Raw genomic sequence first — 25,686 nt, 5'->3', positions numbered from 1 at the left:
GGCATAATTTCTCGTGTCTGGTATAACAAAGGTGGTGTGTAGTTAAGGCTTCCCTCTGCAACTGTACTAAATATGAATAACGTACTTTAAAATACATTCTCAGTAAAAGCCATACAATAAATTACTATAAAAGTGGCCAAAATGTTACAGAAATAGAGTGAATGGAGCAACTTAAGTATCCAAAATATTTTCTATATCACTAATAAAACCTACTGTCTAGAAACATACTTTGAGTTCCCTCATCTTTCAGATGTCTACTAAGAATCAAAGCAGAATGGTACAAAACTAAGAATGCAGTTTTTCAATTGTGATGAGTTTGTGTAGCCACCATAAAAAATACGTGAGAAAGCAGGGTTCAGCTCTTTTGTCTGGAGATAAAACTGGGAATAAGATGTGTCAGACATTGAAGTAATCTCCTGATTTTAATCATGCTGAAGCACATCTAGCACACAGCTGTAACAAGCCCCCAAGAAAGTGTATTTCATGTGAACTGCTAGATACTATGAGGTTACCTTCTTACTTACCTTCACTCTCCCTTCACAAGTCTCTCACTTCCTATTTCATGCATCCTTTCACATGTTTAGCATCAGATGTAAACATACTTATTTTCTTTTCCCAGTTAAGACAAACACTTTCAATCTGAGATTAGTCTTGGAAAATAAGGGCAGCAAATATTAATAAGTAGAACACAATCAGAGTGGTGATGTTGCCTTTAATAGCCTCAGAAAAATCCTTCCAAAGATAAGCCTACCACTGTTTTCCTTTCATTCCCTGGTTTCAGAGTTGGAATGCAAAGTACGCCAATTTGAAGTGGGTTCTGTCTGAAGTAATAAGAGATTACTCTTAAGTTTGGTCATACTTAACATGGCTGGAGGGCCTTTGGCCTGACTCCAAGAGGAAGTACAACAAAATTTTAACCATAACAGAGTTACAGTACCCTTCATCCTTGAAGAGCACCACCATTCACTGCAGCTTCTCATTCAATATATCCTAGACTAAAACTTTCTGTCTACAACCACTCTCAAGGTTACAGAGATTTGCACTGAACAAGAAAAGGAAAGTGACAACCACACACAGATTAGCCCAGTCTGACAGACAATAAATGGCTTCTGACACAGGGGATGGAATTGTCTGTACTTCCCATTTGGGAAGGAGCATTTTAAACATCAGAGAACAAAGATCTGGTAAACAGAATCCAAGCGTATTCACAAGAGTAGAACATTCATCTTATTTCCCCTTTTCCTTGTCGCATACAATACTAGGGTAAGGGAGCCTGGTCTTTATGCTACATGATAAGATATCCTTCTTTAGTGTGCACGGATTTGTGCTTCTTGTGTGGTAAACATTACAATAGAGATGCCCCTCCCAATATCTCTGAAGTGCAAGTTCTCTCCAGCACCGGCAAGGAACAGTTGTAGCAATCGCTGTTATGATTTGCATTGCATTTACAGGTTGTTTTTTAAGTTTTTGAAGGTCTTATCTGCACCGTTAATCTAGGCCAGTTCCAGCTGATGCAACTGATGTGAGTTCATATATAAAAATTTCAGTTTTGCTCGTAAGTGTCTCCGAGATGGACAATATGTACAGAGAAAAGAAGAATGGATGAAGAATATATTTGACCAGCTCCTAGTACTGTATTCAACTGTTAAGAAGTAAGATGGGCTGCAAATTGATTTAGAAAATATGGGTATATAAAAGCTTGGAATGCTTGATGATTTTTTTGTTTTTATTTTTTAATCAACGTAGGTGGAAGTAAACATTTATTAACATTTGATCAAGTGTAGTGTAACTTGCATTTGTATTTTCATTGTTATTAATGGAGGTATGTAGAGATATACAGAAACCTTGAGACAGTTGTTTTTCTATTGCATACAGACTAGCAGTCCATAGGAAACAGGATGAAAGCATGAAGGTTAGATCTTGGAGGGTGGCAGTTCTTCATGCACAGCCTTTGTCAATCTTGAATCTTTTTTGCTTTGTTTTAAAAAATAAAAACATGGGAAACCAAGATTAAATGATGTTGGAAAGATGACATCAATAGCCAGAAAAACACCAGAATTGCCTGAACCCCCTCATTCAAGTCCAAAGGTACTAGTTTCTTCAACAGCTGTCAACAGCTTTTCATACAGCATAGAATATGAAGGGTAAGGTGGAAGATCCAAACGGTTGAAACATGTGTGTGCCCTGCAGAAGGAAAATATGCTACATGTTAAGTTTAATTCAAATAAATGCAAGAGAAAACAAATATTGGGAAAACAAGATCCTATGGAAACTCAAGACATAAAAAAATTGTAACTATTAAACTCTGCAATTCCCCAGTCTGAGGTACTGAAATACACATGCACGTACAAATTAATATTTCAAATAGAAGACTCAAGCAAAGTATAAACATAATGTCATTCTCTGCTATCCCTGCATTAAACATTATTATGATAACTATATATTATTTATAATTATTTTATAATAATGGTTATTATTATATTATATATTATATATATATCATACATATATTATATACTATTTTTACTATATTAGGTATCTTCATGTAGAAAAATGTCAGAGGTCACTGAGGAGCTGGGGTCTAGGCCCTGATACAGAAAAAATTCCACATCCACTTTGGTTGGCTTGAGTTCCCCCCCCCCCAAAAAAAAAATGCAAGCCAGCTGTACATCTAACATGAGCAGCTAGTAAGTTTTGAGCTTGTGGGCATAATATGATCAACTATACTGAAAGAATGGGTTCAGAATGTGCTTATAATGAGGCAGAGCTGACTGGTAAAAGACCATTCAGAGATCTGCTAACTGAATAAGAAAGGCTGCTAACAACATTCCTGTAAGTCAACTGTCAGACATTTCTGCAAGCCCAGCTGTTAAATGTGATTTATTGTAGTAGTCAAGGCAAAAGCAGAGCAAGTTGCCAACACGAGAACTCTCTTCCCTGTTTTGTCCTTCTATTTACTCCCAGTCGACAGCACCTTCAAAAGAAGCCATGGAATAGGTTCCACGCGTACCTTCACCTTGCTGGAGCTTTACTGGTGGCAGCAATTAGACTCAGATGCAGATTGCACTTCACTGTGTGAGGTTCTATACAAATATGAAGCAATGACAGAGTCCATTCATCAAATGGGGCTGTGTGGTAGGCACACTTTCATTAAATTACTACATTTTTTATCAGTCTGCTTGGAGTTTTACATGATGCTAGAAATACCTCTGTTCCTTCTTGCTCCCTCTGATAAATTTGAATCGACAAAACTCCACAGAAGGAAACGCAGCTTCAGCATCTAATAATGTCTAAGCTTCTGATCCCTAGTATTTTTAGAAGCTGTGAAGTTGTTTTACTTCCATCTTTTCTGTGTAATACCATTACTGCAATGTTATTTTCTCAAAATTGAAGCAGAAAAACTATATTAGAGAAACAATTTAAAACTCTGCTAATCATCTCTTAGTGTGAAAAACATGACGCTGGTAGATGGGCTGGCCTGAGACTTGCAGATTCAGAGGGAGAGTTTTATCAAGCACTGATGGTGAATCATTATAAGCAACTGAAATATCCAGAGGCATGTAATCTTCATTGCATCACACAACTTCAATTAGGAGAGCTTTTACCATCAGTTTTTTACCTCTTAAGTGAAGATTTGTTAGCTGCTTATTCCCAGAGAGAGCACACAATAAATGCAGAATTTGCACAAATGAACAAGGAACACACGAGAGCTAATGAAAAATGAAGATTAATAAAGCCATTATTTAATATATCCCTTGAAATTAAATGTGGTAGATCACATCCATTGTCCATGAGTAGCCCTGCACTGTTTATTTATCTCAGCAATCTTTGGCAGCATAACTTGTTTCTACAATCCATTGTCAATACTTATCAACCACTGGGAGTAATTAACAGGAGGATTCTTGTAATCCCTTATGGATGTTTTCTCCACAGGTAAGAGAGTGCCATTCAGAATGCTGTTCCTGAGGTGCTCAGCTGCCTGGCTCCAGAAATGGAAGCAGCACAGTCACAAAGGCTCAGGACTGTGGACTGTGCAATGTAATTTCCCTAAGCCTTAAGTTTTATTGCTGTCTGATACTCATCCGTGGCCCATTTAACTGTATGAGACCAAAGCCTGTATGAGACTTTTACGTTATGTGTAAGTATATGAAGGGAGAGTGTCGACAGGATGGGGCAGGACTTTTCTCAGTGGTGCCCAGTGCCAGGTTAAGAGGCAATGGGTACAAACTGAAACACAGGAAGTTCTCACTGAACATGAGGAAAAACATCTTTCCCGTGAGAGTGATTGAGCTCTGGAACAGGTTGCCTAGAGAGGTTGTGGAGTTTCCATCCCTGGAGATATTCAAAAGCCATCTGGACGCAGTCTGGGTAATGTGCTCTGGGTGGCTCTACTTGAGCAGGGAAGATGGACTAGATGATCATCAGAAGTCCCTTCAAGCTTCAACCATTCTGTGACTCTGTGATTATGTGAAAGGACCATTATTTTCATGTGCTCTACTGTGTGGTGCAGACATAGCCACAGTCACTGCTCTGATGTTTACTTTCTTGTGGACATTCATCTGGACTGATCATCATGCACTTCGTTTCATATCATTTAAGAAACAGTCTTGCAGAGCTGTTGACTTTTAGTCATTCTTAACTTAGTCAAACTCAGAAAAAAAATCCATTCTCTCCCCTATGACAAGATTTACTGTAGTGATCACTTCTATAGAAGGGCCGTTCCAAGGCATCTGCAAAGGGCTAAGTTCCTTCTGAATGACATTGACTTCCTACTGATCCCAGTGGCAGTTATTACAGTAAGCATAACCCAGGGGACACTTGCTGTTTTGTAGTACTAGGTGTGATGCACATCTTGGGGTGGAAACATTACATCAGCAGTGCAAGAAACAGACATTGCAGTGAAAGAAGTCTTTCTTCTCTTAATTAAGCCTCTAACCACATAAGCACACTGACATTTGGGAGACTGTTCAGGGAGTGTGAGGTCTGAAATAAGAATAAGATTGCTAAGAGTTTTTATGGAAAGGATTCTGGCTTCTCTAGAAAGAAATGCTTATCTTGCATGTAAACCAATCCTGACCCTCACATGCATTCATCATCCAGTAAGTAAAGCAGTAAATGGATCACTTAAAATTTTGTTCTTCCTGGCAGCTTGTCTTTATTGCTTGAAGCAGTTTTGGTGGGTCTGAGCAGGGAACTTCAGCTGAGATTCTGGGAGAAAAAGAAAGTTTGCCTCCTGTGGAAGAAGGGACAGGCAACTCGGGGAGAGCACGAAGAAGTTGCTAGCATATGCAGGGAGAAAATCAGAAAGGCTAAAGCTCAACAGGAGGTCAACCTGGTCACTGTGGTAAAGGATAACAAAAATGTTTTTACAAATATATTAACAGTAAGAAGAGGGCCAAGGAGAATCTCCATCCTTTACTGGATGCAGTGGGGAACATGACCACTGAGGATAAGGAAAAGGATGATGTTCTCAATGCCTTCTTTACATCTGTCAGACCTGTTATCAGGCTGCTCAGCCTCCTTGGAAGTCTGGAATGGGGAGCAGAATAAACTCCCCACTATTTAGGTGGAAAAAGTTAGAGCCCTGCTACTCCACCTGGACTGTCACAAGTCCATGGGGCCAGATGGAATCCAACCGAGGGTGCTGAGGGAGCTGGTGAACATGACTGCCAAACTGCTTTCCACCATCTATCAGTGGTCCTGGTCAACTGGAGAGGTCCCAGAGGATTGGAGGCTTGCCAGATGCCCCTCTATAAAAAGTGTCATAAGGAGGACCTGGGGAACTAAAGGCCTGTCAGCCTGACCCTGCTGCCAGGGAAGGTTATCAAATAGATCATCTTGAGGGTAATCACATGGCATGTGTGGGACAACCTGAGGATCAGGTCCAGCCAGCATGGGTTCATGAAAGGCAGGTCTTGCCTAACCAACCTCATCTTCTATGACACGGTGACTAGCCTGGTGGATGAGGGAAAGGCTGTTGATGTAACCTGCCTACAGTTCAGCAAAGTCTTTGACACTCTCTCCCCCAGCATTCTCCTGGAGAAGCTGCAACCCGTGGCTTAGATATGTACATTCTTTGCTGGGTATAAAACCGGCCAGGCCCAGAGAGAGGTGGTGAATGGAATTAAATCCAGCCACAAGTGTTGTTCCCCAGAAGTCAATTCTGGGGCCCATCCTATTTAATATCGTTATTGATGACTTGGATGAGGAAATTCAGTGCACACTCAGTAAGTTTGCAGACGGCACCAAGCTGGGGGAAAGTATTGATCTACCTGAGGATAGGAATGCCCTACAGAGGGATCTGGACAACCTGGACTGATGGGCTGAGGCCAGTGGGATGAAGTTCAACAAAAACCAACTGTCAGGTCCTGCACTTTGGTTACAACAACCCCATGCAACACTACAGGCTTGGGGCAGAGTGGCTGGAAAGCAGCAGAGAGGAAAAGGATTTTGGGGTATTGGTCGACGCTCAGCTGAACATGAGCCAGCAGTGTACCTAAGTAGCCAAGAAGGCCAATGGCATCCTGGCTTGTATAACAAACAGTGTTGTCAGCAGGAGCAGGGAGGTGATTGTCCCCCTGTACTCTGCTTTGGTGAGGCCACACCTTGAATACTGTGTCCAGTTTTGGGCCCCTCACTACCATAACGATATTGAGGCCCTGGAGCATGTCCAGAGAAGGGCAGTGAAGCTGGTGAAGGGTCTGGAACACAAGTCTTATGAAGAGCAGCTGAGGGAGCTGGGATTGTTTAGTCTGGAGAAGAGGAGGCTCGGGGGAGACCTTATCGCTCTCTGCAACTACCTGAAAGGAGGCTGTGGCGGGGGTCAGCCTCTTCTCCTGTGTAACTAGTGACAGGACTGGAGGTAATGGCCTCAAATGGCACCAGGAGATGTTGAAGTTAGATATTAGGAAGAATTTCTTCACCAAAAGAGTGGTCAGTCATTGGAACAGGTTTCCCAGGGAAGTTGTTGAGCTGATATCTCTGGAGGTGTTTAAGGAAAGGGTAGATGCAGTACTTAGGGACATAGTTTAGTGGGGAATATTGGTGCTAAGTTGATGATTGGACTAGGTGATCTTAGAGGTCTTTTCCAACCTTAATAATTTTATGATTCTATGATTTTTAATCTCATTCACTGTTCACAGTGCTACGCTGTTTCTCTCAAGAATTCTCTCTGTGAAATTACGTGTATAAGGTTTTAAGCTTTTTGCATTCTTTTTTTCTTTGTCACGTCCTTTAATGCCTTACAATAACAAGACTGCATAAGCAGTACGTGTGCACAGAACTCCCTCCTATCCTATCCAGCCTATCCAGGCTCCAAACTGTCCCAGGAAAGAAGATGCTTCCTGCTTCACAAAAAGCTATAGCTGAAAGAATTCTCCATTCATCCCTACTCAATCAGCCAGAGAGTAGAAATCCAAGTCATTTAAAAGAATTTAAATATGTAACTTTTTTATTTCAGGATAAACCTTTGCATATTAACTAGGGAGAATAAACGCCAACCTTGAAGAACAAGGGCTTGAACCTGTTACCTACTCAGTGCTATTTCATCCGATATACTACATTAGTTTGAAAGAATCCATAATGCAAGTTTACACCAACAGAATTAGGCTGCCAGAATCTTGCCGTCTCCCTGGAACCTGCTTTAGTGTCACTGTCTGGAGATCTGGGATTTCAGGGGCAATCTTTCTTATGTGCATGAACTTAAAATAAATATAGACAGGAATAATGTGTCTGGTATAGACACCCTCCAGAAATAAACTACTGGCATAATCTAACTCTTGCATGAGTATATAGCGCCACTGTTAGCTGGTTCATGTAAGAGAACTGGTACCGACGAACAAGTTCACCAGTAAATTTGGAATGGAGTTATTGATTCTCAGCCTTCCTGAAAAAAGTATTGTTTATCCACTGTGCTTTCAAGAGGCATTCTGCATGTTACGTATTATTGGTTATTCTTTGAAAAGTAATGCATTCTAGAAATTTGCACCATGCATCTCTTCTGGGCTTGCTACACTGTTGTTGCAAGTGCAACAGTGTGGCTGTCTTAGGTACTAATCACACCACGCTCACTATAAGCAAATGGCAGCTGCATGCTCCATTGACAAAGTACAAGGAGAAGACGTAAGGGAAAGCTGCCTAACTACTTCAGCATTCTGGAGTACAAGCGTGAAGACACATAGAATCATAGAATCACCAAGGTTGGAAAAGATCTCCAAGATCATCTAGTCCAACCGTCCACCTGCCATCAATATTTCCCCACTATACCATGTTCCTTTGTACAACATCTAAACATTTCTTGAAAGCCTCCAGGAATGGTGACTCAGCCACCTCCCTGGGCAGCCCGTTCCAGCGTCTTACCGCTTTTTTGGAGAAAAAAATTTTCCTAATATCCAACCTGAACCTCCCCTGGCATTCTTCTTACACAGTTAAAAGTTATCCAATACTTTACGAGAAATTAGAAAACCCAAGGGCCAGACCAGCCTATCCTCAGTGACTCACCACTTACACAGACAGCAGAAAAGACAAGTGCATCAGCTTAATGCCAGCTACTCTAACACCTTTCACAGGACTGCATCTATTGGAGCTGGGCCTAAGAATTAGGACCAGTAATTAAGAGGTGCAATCCATATTTGAACACATAGATGACTAAACCTGATGATTGCTAAGAGTGAGAGAGCTGTTCTTTTTCCTAGGACTTTGAAAATGTGTAACAAGGTAATTCTCACTGTAAAGTTGTAGGCATTGTTAGAAAGAGAAGGGAATTTGCTGTCGGTTATTCTAAACAGCTAAAGTTATTTACACTCATACTATATCACAGGGGCGAAAGGCCTACAGGATATGACAGATGACTTTTCTTAACCTCTAAGTCTAAGTAAATATATAAGTAAATCTAAATAAACACGAGCAAATCATAATCAAGCATTTTTAAAAAAGTTTAAAATAACGTTTAGTTGCTTAACTAAAGATTTAGAGAGCCTCCATGTTTAGCCTGCATGTTTTACGTATTTCTTAACACTGTGTATACTTGGCAGCACTCCATAATTTTATAAAACTATAGGTAATAATTTGCAGTGATCAAGTTGTAGTCATTCCCCATGAGCAAGTGTTATTTTCTTTCCCCTGGCTAAAATGAACGCAGAGCTCTGAGACTTCTAAAAGGCGCTAACAACTTTCACCTGGAAAAGAGGCCTCTTTCAGGGAGAGTAACAAGTTTAGTGATTAGCAGACAAACATAAAGTTGTTAATGTGAATATCTCAGGGCTAACTGAATCTACGTCCTAAGTAATGCCTAGGTTCTCAAAGAAAGTTAAGCAGAGCAGGAAGAGGCCAATTGCTTTTTCAGAACTGGATGTGTCATCCCAAGTTATTTTCTGTGCACGTGCCAAGGTCCTCCCACCCTCCCCTGTCGACCCTTCCCATTGTGGGAAGGAGTGCAGAGAGCACTCTGCAGAAACACTGCACAGGCTGTGACTTCCAGCTGCTGCCTGGCTACAGGATGGATTGCCCTTGGTCAGTTCCAAAACCCCTACATAGAACCACACCATATATATGCTGCAAAGTGAAGATTAGGCCTATGAATAGCAAGCTGTAGCTCGCAGGCTTTCCACAATGCTGGCTGAAGCTCAGAGTGCACAAACCATCTCACTGATCTTACGTATTTCCATCTGTTTTTAAATTTCAGTTTTAAATCACTTAGCTTTCTTATAGGCTGTACCTCTCTCTATAGTGTCTGTAAAGTCTTTAGGGTGAATGGAAATAAATCAGAATGTAACAGGTGTGATTCAGCCAAGTTATTATAAAAGTCTGTGTTAAGGTGAGATGAATTATGCCTTAAAAACACTTCCTTCCCTTTTCCTGATTTTAGGGGGGAGTCCATGTAAGACGTCAGCTCAGAACATTCGCTGACATGGTGCCCTGGTCCAGATCCTGTGTGTCCCCACTGCATAAAGATGGGTAGACTTGGACTAGAATGATGAGCAGACTGGGACTTTTCCTCTCAAGAGAACACTGGAGGTCTGCTCAAGTCCATGCCTCACAGTATGACTCTGGGTAAACAACATGGACAGCAAGTAACTAGAAAACTGCATCAGACTCACAGTTAATTGACTGTCTGAATTTATCTGCAGGTCTGTGAGAACAAATTTTTGTAGTGTGCCATGAAAGAGGTTAGCCTCCTTTGGACTGCAGCTGTAAGCCCAAGGGACTCTCTGAAAATGCCTCCCTAACTGGGTGGTCTGGAACCTTTCTACAGAAGACTTGCTCTGATTCTACCCAACTTTGGCCTGATGAGAGCCATCAGAAGAAACTCTGAATGCAGGCAGGTAAACTGCAAAACATGTTTGGGTGCTTCAGGGTTTGCTTTGTCTTCCAGTTCATTTCCAGGAGAAAAATTTATATATGAATAAACAATGAGGATCTTGGAATGCAGGAAGAAAGCATCCTTAGGAGGGCAAACGTTCGTAAAAAACTCACTTAGCAAATTCATCTCAGAGGTGCTGAGATACGGACCCATTAGAAATACTCTGTAATCACACTGGGTACAGCCTCAGGCAACTGTAAGGACATTCAAGAAAAAGTGACTCATTTCAGGGGTAAGGATGATTGCTGGTTACGGGGAAGAACAGAACTCAAAGCTCAGTGTTATTGCTGGCTGTGCCACAGCTCTCTTGGGTAGCCCTAGGTAAGTCAGACCACCTATTGGTGCCTCAATTCCTTCATTCTTAAAAAGGAAGATGACCCCTCCATAGGAAAGCACTAGGAAGTCTGTGGATGCTGTATGACATCACAGTTCATTCTATTCTTGTTGACAGAGCTAGATGTAACAACTTGAGAATAATCACCACACAGTTCGAAGTTCCTCCACTAAGCTTCTTTGTGATGAAGAAGTGGAACCATCAGAGCAAATGAAGGGATTACACTCAGGTCTCTCACCAAAACTCAGAAGTGGATTCTAGCTTTCATGGCTCTGTAACTTCACAAGTATTTTTATCAGTATTTTGAGAGTAAAAGGAACAGAATCAGCTGACAAGCTCCTGCTGGTCTGGACCTGATACAGAATCAAAATAAGGTAACTAGGTTTGGATATATGGATATCTTCACCTTAACCACTTCCCAGGACTCAAAGTAGTTTAAATTGAGCCTGCAAGTAAAAAAATTAGCAAAATAAAAGACTTATCTCTGAATGTAATTACAGAACAAACTGATAATTGTTTCTTTGTTGTTTTAAGATGTTCTAAGAGATTCATCATCTCTATCAAACAAATGCAACGAAGTACAGGCTCATGCCTCACAAAGAACCTCTGTTTTTGTACTACATTTGGAACATACCTTGGAAGGGAGGTTATTTTCCCCCATTTCTCTATACAGAAACGCCGAAGCCCATTGCTTCCTCTGAGAGCTGCAAAGCCCTCATATGGCACACTTGATGTTCCAGTAACAAACTGCAACAACCGCAGTCTCTGCTCATTGTTAAATCTCTCCACTGCTGCCCAGAACCACCGTATTACAATGTGTCCATCATGGTAACCTAAACCAAGAAGCGAGAGAGAGAAATTAAATTCATACTCTCTAGTGTAACTAGCCTGGGATAGAAAATCTATAGAAAATCTGAGCTATCAATTTCTCTCATTCTTAGTTATTGATAATTCGTAGCCTCCATCTTGTCCTGGCTCTGGATACAATAATATAACTAACTCACTTGAAACCCTAACATTCAAATATAGATTTATTGTACATATGCTTCTTACAAACCCCTTGGCAAAAACTGGGGCTACCTATATGAGATATAAAAGACCAGTTGTAATACACTACACAGTTCAACTTCTAATGACTTAACTTCTGGTTCCCAAATACATTCTCATTTGAATTGCAAAAGTGTCCAACATACAGAGAAGAGTTTGGGGCTGCAAGCTCTTCTCAGCCAAACCTCCCACATGTGGGGCTCTGTGCCTTGGTTTGTGCTAGTACAAGCCTGCATAAAACCAGGCTAAATTTGTTTCAATTGCTAAACTAAAAAAAAAAAAAAAAAAAAAAAAAAAAAAAAAACAAAAAAAAAAAAAAAAAAAAAAAAAGGAGGATAATAACTTAGGGGACCAGCTGTACTTGTGATTAGCGGATTATTTCAAGGTAACACAACAGCTGGGCAGTCAGCAGCAAAGACTTAAGGCTTGTATTTCAGAGAGTGATACATGAACCTCTGAGACTTTCCTTCAGTAATGAAGAACTCATGAATTTTGTATTTATTCATCGTCCAAGACAGCCTGGATAAATCATGCTCAGCATTTAAAGCAAAAGTAGGCTATGCCTTAGAGGAAAATTGAAAAAGTTCAACTTGACACAGGTTGAGGCGATGGATGGCTAAGCAAGTTCTGTATTCTGTCAAAGTGCAACTGGGAGCAGAGGAATTCAACTCTTCAGCCTCCTTCCCTGCTGAAGTCAAGAGAACTTGTTATATTGCTTTCAATGAGGCCAGGAGTTCATTCACAGTAAGTTTTAGACCTACTGCTACAAATCCTTTTCAGTTCTTAATAGTCAAAACTCCTGTTAAGTTGGTAGAAAGAGAGTGCTCGTAAAACCTGGACAGAAGTACAGAAGAAATTTCCTTGTCAATTCTGTTGATTCAAACCTAATGTCTTACTTATTTTATCTTATGAGATAATCTTCACAAAAATTTTCTGAACAATCTGGGCATTTTTTTCAGGAAAGACAGGTGGAAAAAATGGATGAAGTCTTTCATGTTTTAGACTGAAAATATTCAAAATATTAGTAAGCATCAGCAGGCATTTTACCTCCACGATATTCTGTGTTGTTACGCCAGTCATTGAGATCTATTTCTGCAGTGCCAGCTATAACCAGCTCCAGTTCTCTGGCATCAAAAACAGAGACAAGCCTGGAGTCTACAACCTGGAACATAAAACACTTGTAAGCACAGTTTCAGACTGGAAATAAAGCAGATGCAATGCCTCTTAAACCTAAGGCTCTGATGGCCAGCTCTTTAAGTGCTGGCCACTGAAGTCTGAAGTCTGATGGCTAACTTTCACTCCTCTGCTAATAAATCTGTACTCTTCTTCCACAGGTCTGCTGATGTTTTGATCTGCAAACGACAATACATATGATTTGACCTGAATGAAGCAGTAAGTAGCAAGACATAGTCTGTCAAAAAATTCTTCATTGTTAACATTGATTCTGATGAGTGATTTTGATGGTCAAATGTGCACTAGATTTGTAATATGAAAAATTTGTTTTGTACTGGAATTTGCTTGCAATTGTGTACAGTGGCCTTAGGTCTTCAACCACTGAAGATGCAGCAGAGGTTTATATTCTTCATTAGGTAAAACCAAAAGCTGTAACAGTGTAAAGTATTTGCAGAGAGAAAAAGCTAGTGAAGCATCTGGGCATTTTAGTAAATTGTACACTTTGCCAATCTCTTTCTTCCAGACAGGGCTGACCAAGTCTACACAGCTACATAAACACCATCACTGGCTTCCACTTTCGGTAAACTTCAGTGCATGACTGCTCAGAGAGATCAGTTATCATTACTGTTCCATGTATTCAGTATGTGCTGCTCAGCTTTCCAGAGATCCTATTCTTCTGGTTTATTTCCCTCTGTGAGATATCCCTCAACTTCTGCTTACATAATACTGCTGCTAGGGAAAGATACATGGTTGAATGTGATTAGTATGGGACATGAATAGGTGACTACCTGGAGGGGCTAGCAAAGCAGCAGTTTTTCATCCCATCTTTGATAGTCCTTGTAGCAGCTCTGCCACAAGGATGTCTTCAGCAGAGGTAAGTTACCAAATCCAGGGACAACAATGGAGCACCAGTCATGAATATCAGCAAGACAGCCAGTTGATCCCAGAACTAATTTTACTGTAGGGAGCCCCTAAAGATGCAGTCACACCAGCTCCTCACTGAAGTGATTCTGCTATGGATCCAGACACTCCGATTCCTTGCCATTTGTGTATTTTGCTACTTCCTAGGCTACTGATAAAATATAGTTTAACCAGGGGTCATCTCATTCAGATGATGAAAGGCAGACAGCGGTCACTGTTACTTACTTCATAGAAGCCACGGACCAGGGCCTCTGTTTGTTGAACAACTCCTCGTTCCACTCGCCACTTAACCATTCTCTCGATGTATTCTTTTTTGTTCTTTTCTGTCACTGCTGTATTTGCCCCTCCAGATTTCAGCTCTCTCTCTGTCACCTACAGAACAAAGATGAACAGTGGAGTAACAATGTATGGATCACACTGTGTTTTAAATTTAAGGTGTAATTTGAAAACATAAATGAAAAATGTAATAGCCATATTTCCAGTTCTATCCCCCAGTCTCTTGTCCTTTTGTAATAGAAAGAAGAGGAATAATGATGGGCACTCACCTCCACTCCCCAACCACTCCTGCAGCACATGCAGAGAGTGATTCAAAACCTTTGGTTTATCACATATATACTTAGCAAATGGGAAACTTTCAGAAGTTACATACAGCTTTCTGACCTCTGTTCCTCTCTCAGCCCTAGCCTTATCCCCAGTTGAAGCTGGACTGGTTTGTAGGTGACTCTAAATTGTACAGCCAAAGACTGATTCTGAGGGCACCATTTATAAGATATGAGCAATATGCCATCCTGGCCAATCTTTTAATTTCCTTCTCTCCCATTTGTTCCCAAGAGGGAGATATTCCTGCCAGCTTGCTATTGCTGCAGGCTACCCAAGCAGTAGTATGGGAAACAACAGGATGGAGGCAATTCCAGTGTTGGAACTTTGCAGACTGTTTTGCCAACTGAAAGGGCTATGTATCTACTTGTGACAGACTCTCTTAAGCAACAAGTGTTACACCTAATTGATATAGAATAGGTGTTAACTCAGAAATGCCAAAAGCCAAGAAAATTGCCACAAAATAAATAGTTCCAATACACTACCTAAACAAGAACTGTGCACCTTGAACAGATGAGAAATACAGTCATTGTCAGAGTTTTGTATCAGACATCCAAATCTGGGAAGTTAAAAGCTATCTAGGAGTAAGAAAATGTTAATCAGTATGTACTGTAACTACTTTTAATAGATTTTCTCTGCGTTTTAATGGTTAATTTAGTTGGGTTGGGTTACTAAGGCCTGAGATAAAGAACTGATTTAAGGAATCAGTCAAGATTCTACCTAGCAAGAATATACTCCTTCTTGCATGTGATAGGATATATTATTTATTCTGTAATTATTTTCACATTGAATCCTGTGGATTTTAAAGGAAGAATGTTTTGCTCCTATAACAATGATGTCTAGCACAGATATTAAATGAGTTGCATGAATACATACTCATTACTTGTATTGTTTATATTATTATCTACTTGTTAGCTCAACAGAGAGCATGCAGAGTATATTTAGTATTTACGTCATTTTGCTGGAAGGACATGTAGAAAATTATGAATTATGGAAACACTCAGCGAGTCATCTAATATGTAGCTTTGCTGAGAAACAACAAGAACAAGTAAGGTTGGATGTAATGAATTAGGAATTCTTAGCTGGTTCAGGCTAAATTCCCAAATGTAAATCACTGCATCACCATTTCACAAGCAAAGCTGCATCATTCAGATGCCATGCTGTACTTTCCCAGACTGCACTGGTTAAAATCAATCATGAATAAATGTTGTCTAACTTTAAGCATGACCATAAATCCAGCTGCTCTATATTTCCTTTCAAGGTTTCCCACAGATACCTAGACCACTCATGATTTCTTACAGAATCACAGAATTAGCTAGGTTGGAAAAGACCTACAAGATCATCCAGTCCAACCATCCACCTACCACCAATAACCCCACTAAACCATGTCTTTCAACACTACATCTAAATGTTTCTTGAACACCTCCAGGGACGGTGACTCCACCACCTCCCTGGGCAGCCCAGTGCCTGACCACTCTTTCAGAAAAGTAGAATTTCCTAATGTCCAGCCTAAATCTCCCCTGGCGTAACTTGAGGCCATTCCCCCTCGTCCTGTCACTAGTTACAAGAGAGAAGAGGCTGACCCCCAGCTCACTACAACCTCCATTCAGGTAGTTATAGAGAGTGATAAGGTCTCCCCTGAGCCTCCTCTTCTCCAGACTGAACAATCCTAGCTTCCTCAGCTGTTCCTCATAAGGCCTGTGCTCCAGACCCCTCACCAGCTTTGTTGCCCTCCTCTGAACATGCTCCAGGGCCTCAATGTCTTTCTTGCAGTGAGGGGCCCAAAACTGGACACAGTACTCGAGGTGGGGCCTCACCAGTGCTGAGTACAGAGGGACAATGACTTCCCTACTCCTGCTGGCAACCCTGTTTCTGATAGAAGCCAGGATGCCATTGGCCTTCTTGGCCACCTGGGCACACTGCTGGCTCATGCTCAGCTGAGCATCGACCAATACCCCCAGGTCTGTTTCCTCCACACAACCATCCAGCCACTCTGCCCCAAGCCTGTAGCGTTGCCTGGGGTTGTTGCGGCCAAAGTGCAGGACCTGGCACTTGGTCTTGTTGAACCTCATCCCATTTGCTTCAGCCCAGAGGTCCAGCCTGTCCAGATCTCTCTGTAGGGCCTCTCTACCCCCAGGCAGATCGACACTTCCTGCCAGCTTGGTGTCGTCTGCAAACTTACTGAGGGTGCTTCAGCTTATCCATATAATTCCAAATCTTCAGTTTATCCACATAATTTTGAATACAATTATTAATCTAGACTTGGAGACAGCAAATCAAAGACTGGATTCCCTCCCCCTTTTTTTTCGTGAAGGTATTAGCCACAGCTGTGAGCTAGAATTAGGAGCAGCACATTCAGAGCAGCAAGGAAACACTACAACAAATCTAACCCACTTCTTTAACCTGACCAGAGCAATTGCCAGTGCAACCACATATAGGGCTTGGAGACAGACCTGGAAGAATACTTTCTAAAGGGTAAAAGCTTGCGAAGGTACTTAAAGTCACAAGCAACTGTCACCTCTCTGAGTCTTAAAAGCAAAACTCTCAAGCTGGCATCCAGTACCCATAAATAAAAATGTGGGATGCTTGCACTGATACCATGTATTTGCTCCAGGCACCAGTATGGAAGAGGGCTGGAGATCCTCATTAGTACATTCAAATTTAAAAATAAAAGTACCAAGAAAAAAGGTTTAGCCCTGAAGGATTAAAACTAAATACACAGGTCAGAGATGCACAGGAAAGAAACAATGAAGGAAATGGTGACTTGTCAATAATAAAGTCATTGTGGAAACAGGACAAAAAGCCTGCGACCCATGTGCAACACAGTTTCTTCAAAGAGCCACTATTTCTTGTCTCCCTTACCCAACTCTTGAAATCCAGCATCCCAAATATTAGCAGAACTCCCACTGTGCATAGCAAAGCAACGTGCAGATGGCATTTAAGTGGTCAGATACTCCTGGCATGCAAGAATTTCCAACTGCGATCCATCTGTGAGAAAAAAATGTGCTCGAGATTTCTTGGGTATTTTGCTGTCAGCATTCAGCAAATTTCATAAGGGAAAAATCTCACCTTCAGTAAGGACTCTTGGATTCTCACAATCATACTTCACAGTGAGAATCATTTTTTCCCCCATTATTAGTTCTAGCTTAGTTCTAGTTTAGTGTCTGGTACATATGAAATAAAGTACTAGACAGAATGTGAACTGGCATCAAAGTATTTTGTGTACTTTTGCTCTAGTATCACAGTATCTACAACAGATTGCAATTTTATTTCTGTTCTTTCTGGAATCATCTCTTATCTTCCACAACGGACATCTTTGTAATTGCCTAGCTCTTTTCTTTGAGGAATGCAGAAAAATAATTAGTGTTCCGAATACACTGTATTAAGGCAATTCAAGCTGAGATTCTTATTCATCTTTGTAGTCTTCCAGTGCAAGTACAAACTAGTCTCATCTGTCTTTGTGAATATGTCTGCATGTTTCTGTTTGTCTTCATTTATTAGTCTTACATAGCCATACCTTCCAGGGAAACGGCTGTACTGTCAATCTAATGTCATGCAAACTCTCAGCTTCCGAGAGGAAAACCCCCAACATTTAAGTCTGTGAAAAACAATGTTAATCTTTCCTACAAGGGATTCTTACTTCAATTCTTCTGCCCCATCCTTTTTATTTCATCTGTCCTTGATTCTGGTGATTCTTCATTCTCTTGTATAACAAGCAGACTAACTTAAGTTTTGAAAATACCCCTGAAGTTTTGCTTGATTTATTACTTTCAGGCTTATAGCTTATAGCTTGAATATTTACTCCCAGGGCCAGAATTCCTCGTCTCCAAAACAAATCTAATTCTCTCCCTGCTCTGCATGCCTTCACTCTGTATGCCTTCACTCTGCACAAACTCCTGTCAACTTTTCTTTTGAGGAGCCACTCTCTGCATATTCTACCTGATCTCTCCATTCTCTTTGACGCTGTGTATCTCTGCACCTTACACAGGAGTTAACTTCCTTCTTTTGAGATTCTACAGTATCTGATATGCACGGTTCTTCTGTCTCTCTAGCCTTCAGTATGTCCTCGGAGATACTTAATTTTTCCCTGAATATTGCTTTGAGTCCCATCAAGACTTTTTAGAGACAGTTATAATCCTGTATGGGTTACAACAGCAAAGGCACCAAGGCTTCAGTGTAAGCCAAAGAAACCCACGGAAGACCCTTGTATGTGTTTTGGTTGCCAGTCTGCACTGAAGTCAGCGTTGTTTTGTATTTAAAGTTGTAGTTATCCAGATCAGCTAGATTAAAGAGAATTGTCTGACTTACGTAGAGCTGAATGATAAAAAGCCTAGTAACTTGTATACAGCAAGATGATAAGCAGGTGCAAGGTAGATAAGAGGCAGTAGGCTAACAGGAATATATTACACAAAATAGTGGTAAGAGTTGCCTTGTCTTATACGACCCACCAAATACTTTTCTTCCCTTTTGACCTCCCTCTTTTCAGTCACATCAGCTTTAAGTTACGTTATTGAATATACTGAACGCCACAATCTGTGTGAACTACATCCCGGAGAGAAGAACTGCACTCCACTTCAGATAATTCCTCATGTTCATCAGTGTATGTCTCAACAGGCCTGTAGGAAGGCTGTGGATGCTATTTTATAACATAGACCCTAAGAATAAACATCTGCATTAAAACAGGTGGCTTGAAAGAAACAGAAGGCAAGAGAAGAAAATGTTACTGAAAGGCTAAATGATCTGTTTAAAGATGTTCATCATGCTCAACTTTATCAGCTTAAAATTTGCTTTTCAGATGTTTTGCATAGCTGTGCTCACCTGTCCAAACACCTCCTCATTCACTGTGAAGGTGAGATCCAGGATATCTGTGATGTTGTTATCTTTCATCCACTGCAAGCTTTGATGGAACTCTTCATCCAGGTACTCTAAGTCACTTAAATCACATGGCCTGGTTGTGAGGCAAGAAAAAAGATGTAGCTGAATGTGTGAACCCACAACTATTGTCAGGATGACTTATCAATCAGAAAGTAAGTGAATTTATGACAGAGATCCAACATAAAGCTGGTGTTTGCTTGGTTTGCTTAACATCAAAGCCCTTCTTAACCCAAACCCTCTTAAAGTAGTTCTGCACTGTCTGCCTGGCGGGGCTCAAGGCCAATTCTGTTGGCTGCCTGTATTGTTTGCTGTTGGAAGGCATCCTTGGGGTTCAATTTTATGTGAATCTTCAAGCTGCCATGCACTTCACAGCACATGCTTACCTTCAGCCCCAACAGGCCCCACAATGTTCTGCCTGGATGCTTCCCTGTATCCATCATCTTCAGGAGAGCTCACAAGACTGACATAAGGCAGACCAGGCATCTAAATTTTTGCTAACAAGGAGCCAGCCTTGCTGATTGAAAAAGCACGTGTATGTTACAGGCAGTTTGGTTTCAAACTCCCGAAAGGGGCAAGAAGGATGCATGAGCACTCTAGTTTCATACTAGCTCAGATACAATACAAATATGAATGTTTGGAGCCCAGTAATACTAATTGCTGAAAAAATATAAAACAAAATGCATGTTAAAGATCTCTACAGACTCTTAATAGAAATACCTTTCCTGATTTGGATTCATTCTATTTCAGCTATGCTTTAGTGTAGTCTTTGTCATTTAATTATAGTCTTGACTTACTACTTGTTTGTACTGCAAATTTTATGTACATTCTCTTCCTGCAGTCCATTAAATAGAGACAGATTATCAGTTAAAGTTAACCTTATAAACCTTACAGAATTGACAATGAAGGTAATATATTACTAGTAGTAGCTTCTGCTTGCTAATGTAAAAGACAGTAGAAGACCAAAAACAAACATTCACTGTTTCTACCTGCATTAGCATTACTAATTTAGTCCCAAGTTGTGAAAAACTACCCCACCAGTGAGTCATGAGAAATCATGTACTTTTCTTAATATGCTCCCCCTTTTTTTTTAAAGAGGAAATAATGATACTTGTTCTATCAAAGATGATTTTCAGTTTTCCATATATCTTAATTGCTTTGATAACTTAATCAATATTAAACTTTGGAATTATGGGGCAGTACTTTCAAAGGCATATTCCTAAATATCATACTTCCTATCCACTTTTAACAACACAGGCAGCATTTACCAAGGGCAAATTTTTGGAGAAAGTCAAGAAATATTAAAATAAGCTTGTTTTCTATCATGAACAAACCAAGACACAACAGAAAAAAATGAAGGTCAGAGTGATTGAAGCAACTCCATGAAAGTCTGTGTTTCTGTAAGATCCACTGCAGAATCACTGCTTCTGCATTGTTTCTGCACAGTTGTATGCTTATACTTACAGCCTTAATAGTGCTTTGTAGAATGGCCTTGTGAAGAAAGCATCAAGAAGGTACTGATGAATGAGCGCAAGGCCAAGAATACGACCACTGAATCTGAACCTAAGATATAAAAATGCAGAGTAAATGAAATATAATTCAAGACATTCAGCATATGAACTTACACAGGTAGCAGCTGTTCTTTGTTTCTCATGTTTCTTATATTTATTCATTTTTTTCCCAGCAGATATTTAACATTACCTCTCACATCTCTGACTGATCAATAATGGACCTCTCCTTGATCCATCTCCTGCAGAACCTATACATGCACCTGGCATGATGTGAGCTTGCCTGTGTCAAACCAATAAATGTTTTGAACATTCAGATTCCGTGATCCTTAGTTGAATGTTCTGAAGCAAATGTACTCCATCAAACACAATGTTTAGACAGTGAAAAACTGTAATACTCTGTCTGGCCTTAGCAGAAAAACATATAATATCACCTATTCAAAACTTATTTGTGAAAAAGGAAAAGAAAAAATGACACATCCTGAGTGTAAGCACTTTTAAGCTGACTGATATCATAGTAGAGTTTTACTGCACAAAAGATGAGAAAGAGTTCAAAAAGCTGAGAAATCATTCCTTCTACTACAGGAGCCAAAGCAAAGACTCTTCCTGCATAAAAATTAAATGTGAATCTCATGAAAAAAGTAGTGCAAAATGCAGTCAACTTTATGCTCATGGGACAGTACAACAAGTGCTTAGTTTGTCAAATGGGTCACAAAATAGCATGCTGTAGGCCCAGTTAGCATTTACATCACCACAGGAGCTGCCTTGGGGTCCCCAGCATCCAAGAAAGGTGCTTATGGTATGCAGCTGACTGGTAACAGAAGAGTGGTTATATTACTCCCTTACAGCTGTTTCCACAGCAGCAACAAAAGGCAGCTGTTGGATCTAGTTAGGACCTGCTTTACTTCACTTGAGCTGCAGTGCAGTGCTTCCAGCAAAAAAGCAATGAAAAGTGGGGGAGCTGACACAATGAAAGCACAGTGGAAGCCAGACAGCTCAAATCCCAGAGATGCTGAGCCTGTAATCCATCAGTTTTATAGCACCTTCAGGATCTATAATCAAGTCTGTTTGTCCCAAATAATGCATGTTGGCTTTTTTAGGTTTGTTCTTCATAGCTCTGTCCTCCCATCCCTATACATTTTGAAAATGAATGTTGAATGAAAATACTATCAGCAGCAGGCATTCCTCACCACAGCGCTCATCCCATGGCTACTCAGCGGTGCAGGAGACAAATTGAATAAATTAAAGCTGAAAGTAGATTGCCAAGAAAAGCCTCCCTGGCCTGGAACTCTCTGCTAAGAAACTGGTAGAAAGCATGAACAGCATTGGTTTTCTCTTTGCTGCTTGTATCGCCTCTTCACATGTATGTGGTTTTGCTGGTATTGCAAAGCTGACATGAAAGGCTAGTGCATCTAGATCAAGGTGTTTACAATCACGAGCATATGTTATGCTAGCTGTTCATGGCGATTTAATTGGAACCAGTATTTTATGGCAGAACTTTTTCAAACAATCCAGACCACAGGCAAAGTTTCTATGTGAAAAGACCAAGTCTGGTGGGTCAGTGTAAGCAAACACATGCAGAGCAACCCTAGGCTGTGTAGTCCACACTGTGGGGGCCTGACTGTGGTTCCACAATCCCAGCCCTTGTGATGGTACAGTGCTAACTGGTCTGGATAAAGGATGTGAAATAATTAACAAGACATTGCCACTCTTGTTGCTTTGCAATACAATAGATTAAAAAAAAAAAAAAAGCTACAGTGAAAATTATAGCTCTTGGCAGCTCTGTATCTCCTCAGGAGACAGACTGCTGCTCTTCCATCCTGAGGGGGCTAAACCAGAGCCTACAAATCCTTCATACCTTGCGGCCAGCTTTGATATCTCTGTAGAGACTTACTATACTCAACTTTTTGAGCTGAAAAGTGGTCTAAGAGAAGATCCTCTGGTCCCTTGTCCATCCTGGACACTGCCTGGGACCATAGTCTTACACCCAGCAGTGCACTGAGAAACATGGGCTGAAGTAAGTCAACAGGGACCTGTCAGAAAGGAGGTCTTTGCTAAAGTGCTCACAGGACAACTGTACAGTCTGTTGACGTGTATCTGTACAGTCCTTCAAGCTAAGACCACTAGCAGCCAAGCGTAACAGTAGCACCAAATATATGTCAAAACTTGGAAAAATCAACAAGAAGCTTTCAGTCCAAAAAACTTCAGGACAGCCACAAGAAATAGCCCCTTTTACAAAAGACTGTTAAAATGAAAATAGATCCTTGTGTTTATTTCTTCCTGAAGAATTTAGTGCACAGGTGAAAGTCAGAGATAGGTGAGACAATCCCTTCAGAAAAACAAGTTTTCTTGATGGAATAAGCAGCATAGAGGTAAATCCTGGCTGGAGAGCACATACCTTCCTTAAACCTGACTTGCATATATCTTTCTGAGGAAGTATAAAATGCTTACTCCATTACTTTGTAGCAGGAAAAATATCTTGTGAGAGGTGAGGAATACAAATTCTCATTCTGTCTTTTTCTTTCAACACCTCCCCCTTTCTGAGACAATCATTGAGTCTGAGTAATGCACTAGCAGAGAGAGGAAACACAGGAGGGAGTTAATGAACAGGAAACGGTGGAAGGAGAGACAGAATTAATGAGCAGTAGGGCTGCTCTGGGTTGCCTGCCTATTGAAACCATTGCTACACTCAAAAAGGACATTGTGTGCACCTGCTTTCTGGCTTTTAAAAACACTACTCTTTGACCCATTTGCGGGAGTTTCCACACTGCCCAGCTAACTTTCTTTCCTTCTGGAAGCTGCAGGTGCCCTTGAAAGAGTCTGTTTTCACAATAGCTTGTTGCAAAATAACAGGCTCGTTCTCCTCAGTGGGACTCTGCATACTTCTCACGTCTGTGCACACACAGACAAACCCACATGTAGCAGGGACTAAGCAATATTTTTTCTTCCAACTGCAGGTGATTCACAGGAAATTTAATTTACTCTGCTCCTTATCATATAGCAGCAGAATAAGGGAAGACCAATAATGACTCTTTGTTACAGGACTCTCTCTTAACTGGTTGAACTAACACAGCTGTACCTGATGTGACAGTCCTTCCTTAGATTCAGATGGAAAATGATTTACAAAGTTGTTATCTATGCATACAGACAAATAATAGTTTTTGTTTATCATTCTACAGAGGATGCTTTGTGGGATAAATTAGCTATGGTATGACAAACTTTAAATCCTAATAGAGAAAGTATTTTATGGGATTAAAAAAACTGAAAATCTCACAAATCTTAACTCCCTGAAATACATCAGCTGGATGTAAGTGTGCCCTTCCTGATGCAGAAGTTTGTGCAAAGAATATTCAAAGAAGGCCACAAAAATCATAGAATATCCTGATCTGGAAGGGAACCATAAAGAATCATCGAGTCCAACTCCCAGTTCCACATAAGAACACCCAAATTCAAACCCTGTATCTGAGAGAGTTGTCCAAATGCTCCTTGATCTCCAGCAGCTTGTGGCTATGCCCACTGCCCTGGGAGCCTGTTATGGGGCCTAGTCACCCTCTGGTGAAAAACATTTTCCTAACATGCAGCCTGTGTCACTCCTGATGCAGCTCCAGGCCATTCCCTTGTTCTTGTCATTAAGAGAGCAAAGATCAGCACTGTCCCTCCGCTCCTCTCATGAGGAGCTGTTGGCTGTAATGAGGCCTCACATTAGTTTCCTCTTCTCTGGGCTGAAAAAACCAAGGGACCTCAGCTACTCCTCATCCATCTTGTCCTTCAGATCCTTCCCCATCTTCATAGCCCTTTGGATGCCCTCTAATAGCTTTATGTCCTTTTTATATTGTGGCATCCAAAACTGCAGGCAGTGCTCGAGGTGAGGCTGTACAGTGCAGTGCAGAGTGGGACAACATCTTCTCTCATCTGACTGGAAGTGTGGGCTTGATGCATGCCAGAGAATGGTTGGCCCTTTTGGATACCAGGGAATGCTGCTGACTCAAATTCAACTTGACATCAAACAGAACCCTCAGATTCCTTTCCATGGGGATATATTTAGAATGGAAATAATAGGGAAAATATTTAGAATGGCCCAGTCATAGTTAAAGCTTTAATCTGAAAATGCATCCTATTAAGTGACAGAGAATTCAGTCATGAAACCCAGATTAGTAGGAACCTGGGCATCATCGGCTCAGAAACCGTGGCACAGCTTGCTTTAAAAGAGTTAAAGCCTTAATCATTATGAAAAGCCTTGTGAGTATTCATGAATTTTAAGCAAAACTAGCAGTGTGTCAGGCATATGCACTAGAGGTATGTGTCTATATGCTAGTAGCACACATCCTTGTGTTGTTTCACTGCAGGACATAATCAGCAAGTCCTGTAATGAGCTACATCTACAGAGCAATAACCTAGCATGAAATCAGATCGTCTTCACAAAACCTTGGCAGCAGACCAAATCCACACCTTCTATCAGCTTCATTAGCGAATGCCTGTCTTTAGTTTATTTAACCTCTACTCATGGTGACTGAACTTTCAGAACTTTTGATCAGACTAATGTGGTAATATGAAGTGATCTCTTGTAGAAAGGTCAGGCAGGCAGGCTGGGATAGCTAACACTGATGTTTATCCAATTGGCATCTACAAATTTTGCAGACTGCCTTTTTGCCGCCATGTCATTTGATGTTGTGGCAAATTTGATCTGCACATCTGCAGGCTCACAGGTGAAATCTGTGGTGTTCCAGTGCCGCACCTCTTTGTTTCAGGAATCTGATGAGCTCATGTGTCATTAATACAAAAAGAATGGCTCTTACAAAGGCCAGGAGACAAAAGTTCATAAAGTCTCAACGCATTAAAGACAGAAGTTAAAATAATTCCTAAACTAAGTCCTG

General features: G+C 40.8%; 1 protein-coding gene and 1 long non-coding RNA gene across 6 annotated transcripts in view; one reads left to right on the top strand and one right to left on the bottom strand.

Annotated features, from left to right (window-relative positions):
- The window catches only part of HECW1 (HECT, C2 and WW domain containing E3 ubiquitin protein ligase 1), a 269,154-nt gene continuing 245,176 nt past the window's right edge, over positions 1,709–25,686 (bottom strand). For all 4 annotated transcript variants that reach the window (XM_021387592.1, XM_021387591.1, XM_021387593.1 and 1 more), the window contains 6 exons: positions 20,769–20,867; positions 19,251–19,380; positions 14,061–14,207; positions 12,789–12,903; positions 11,329–11,527; positions 1,709–2,184 (listed from right to left, as the gene is read on the bottom strand). In XM_021387592.1, coding sequence (XP_021243267.1) covers positions 2,073–2,184; positions 11,329–11,527; positions 12,789–12,903; positions 14,061–14,207; positions 19,251–19,380; positions 20,769–20,867 — 802 coding nt within the window. In that variant the 3' untranslated portion in view covers positions 1,709–2,072. The remainder of the gene's footprint in view (positions 2,185–11,328; positions 11,528–12,788; positions 12,904–14,060; positions 14,208–19,250; positions 19,381–20,768; positions 20,868–25,686) is intronic.
- LOC110394005 lies at positions 8,289–25,222 on the top strand. Of its 2 annotated transcripts, none has more exons than XR_002435311.1 (4): positions 8,289–11,068; positions 13,076–13,133; positions 19,228–19,352; positions 20,989–25,222. It is a non-coding gene; the product is annotated as an uncharacterized LOC110394005 (long non-coding RNA). The 2 variants fall into 2 exon arrangements; XR_002435310.1 differs by having other exon boundaries at positions 8,304–11,068; positions 20,992–25,222.

The sequence above is a fragment of the Numida meleagris genome, chromosome 2 (assembly GCF_002078875.1).
Source record: "Numida meleagris isolate 19003 breed g44 Domestic line chromosome 2, NumMel1.0, whole genome shotgun sequence".
NCBI classification, from domain to species: domain Eukaryota; kingdom Metazoa; phylum Chordata; class Aves; order Galliformes; family Numididae; genus Numida; species Numida meleagris.
This window is presented reverse-complemented; position numbering and strand designations above follow the sequence as displayed.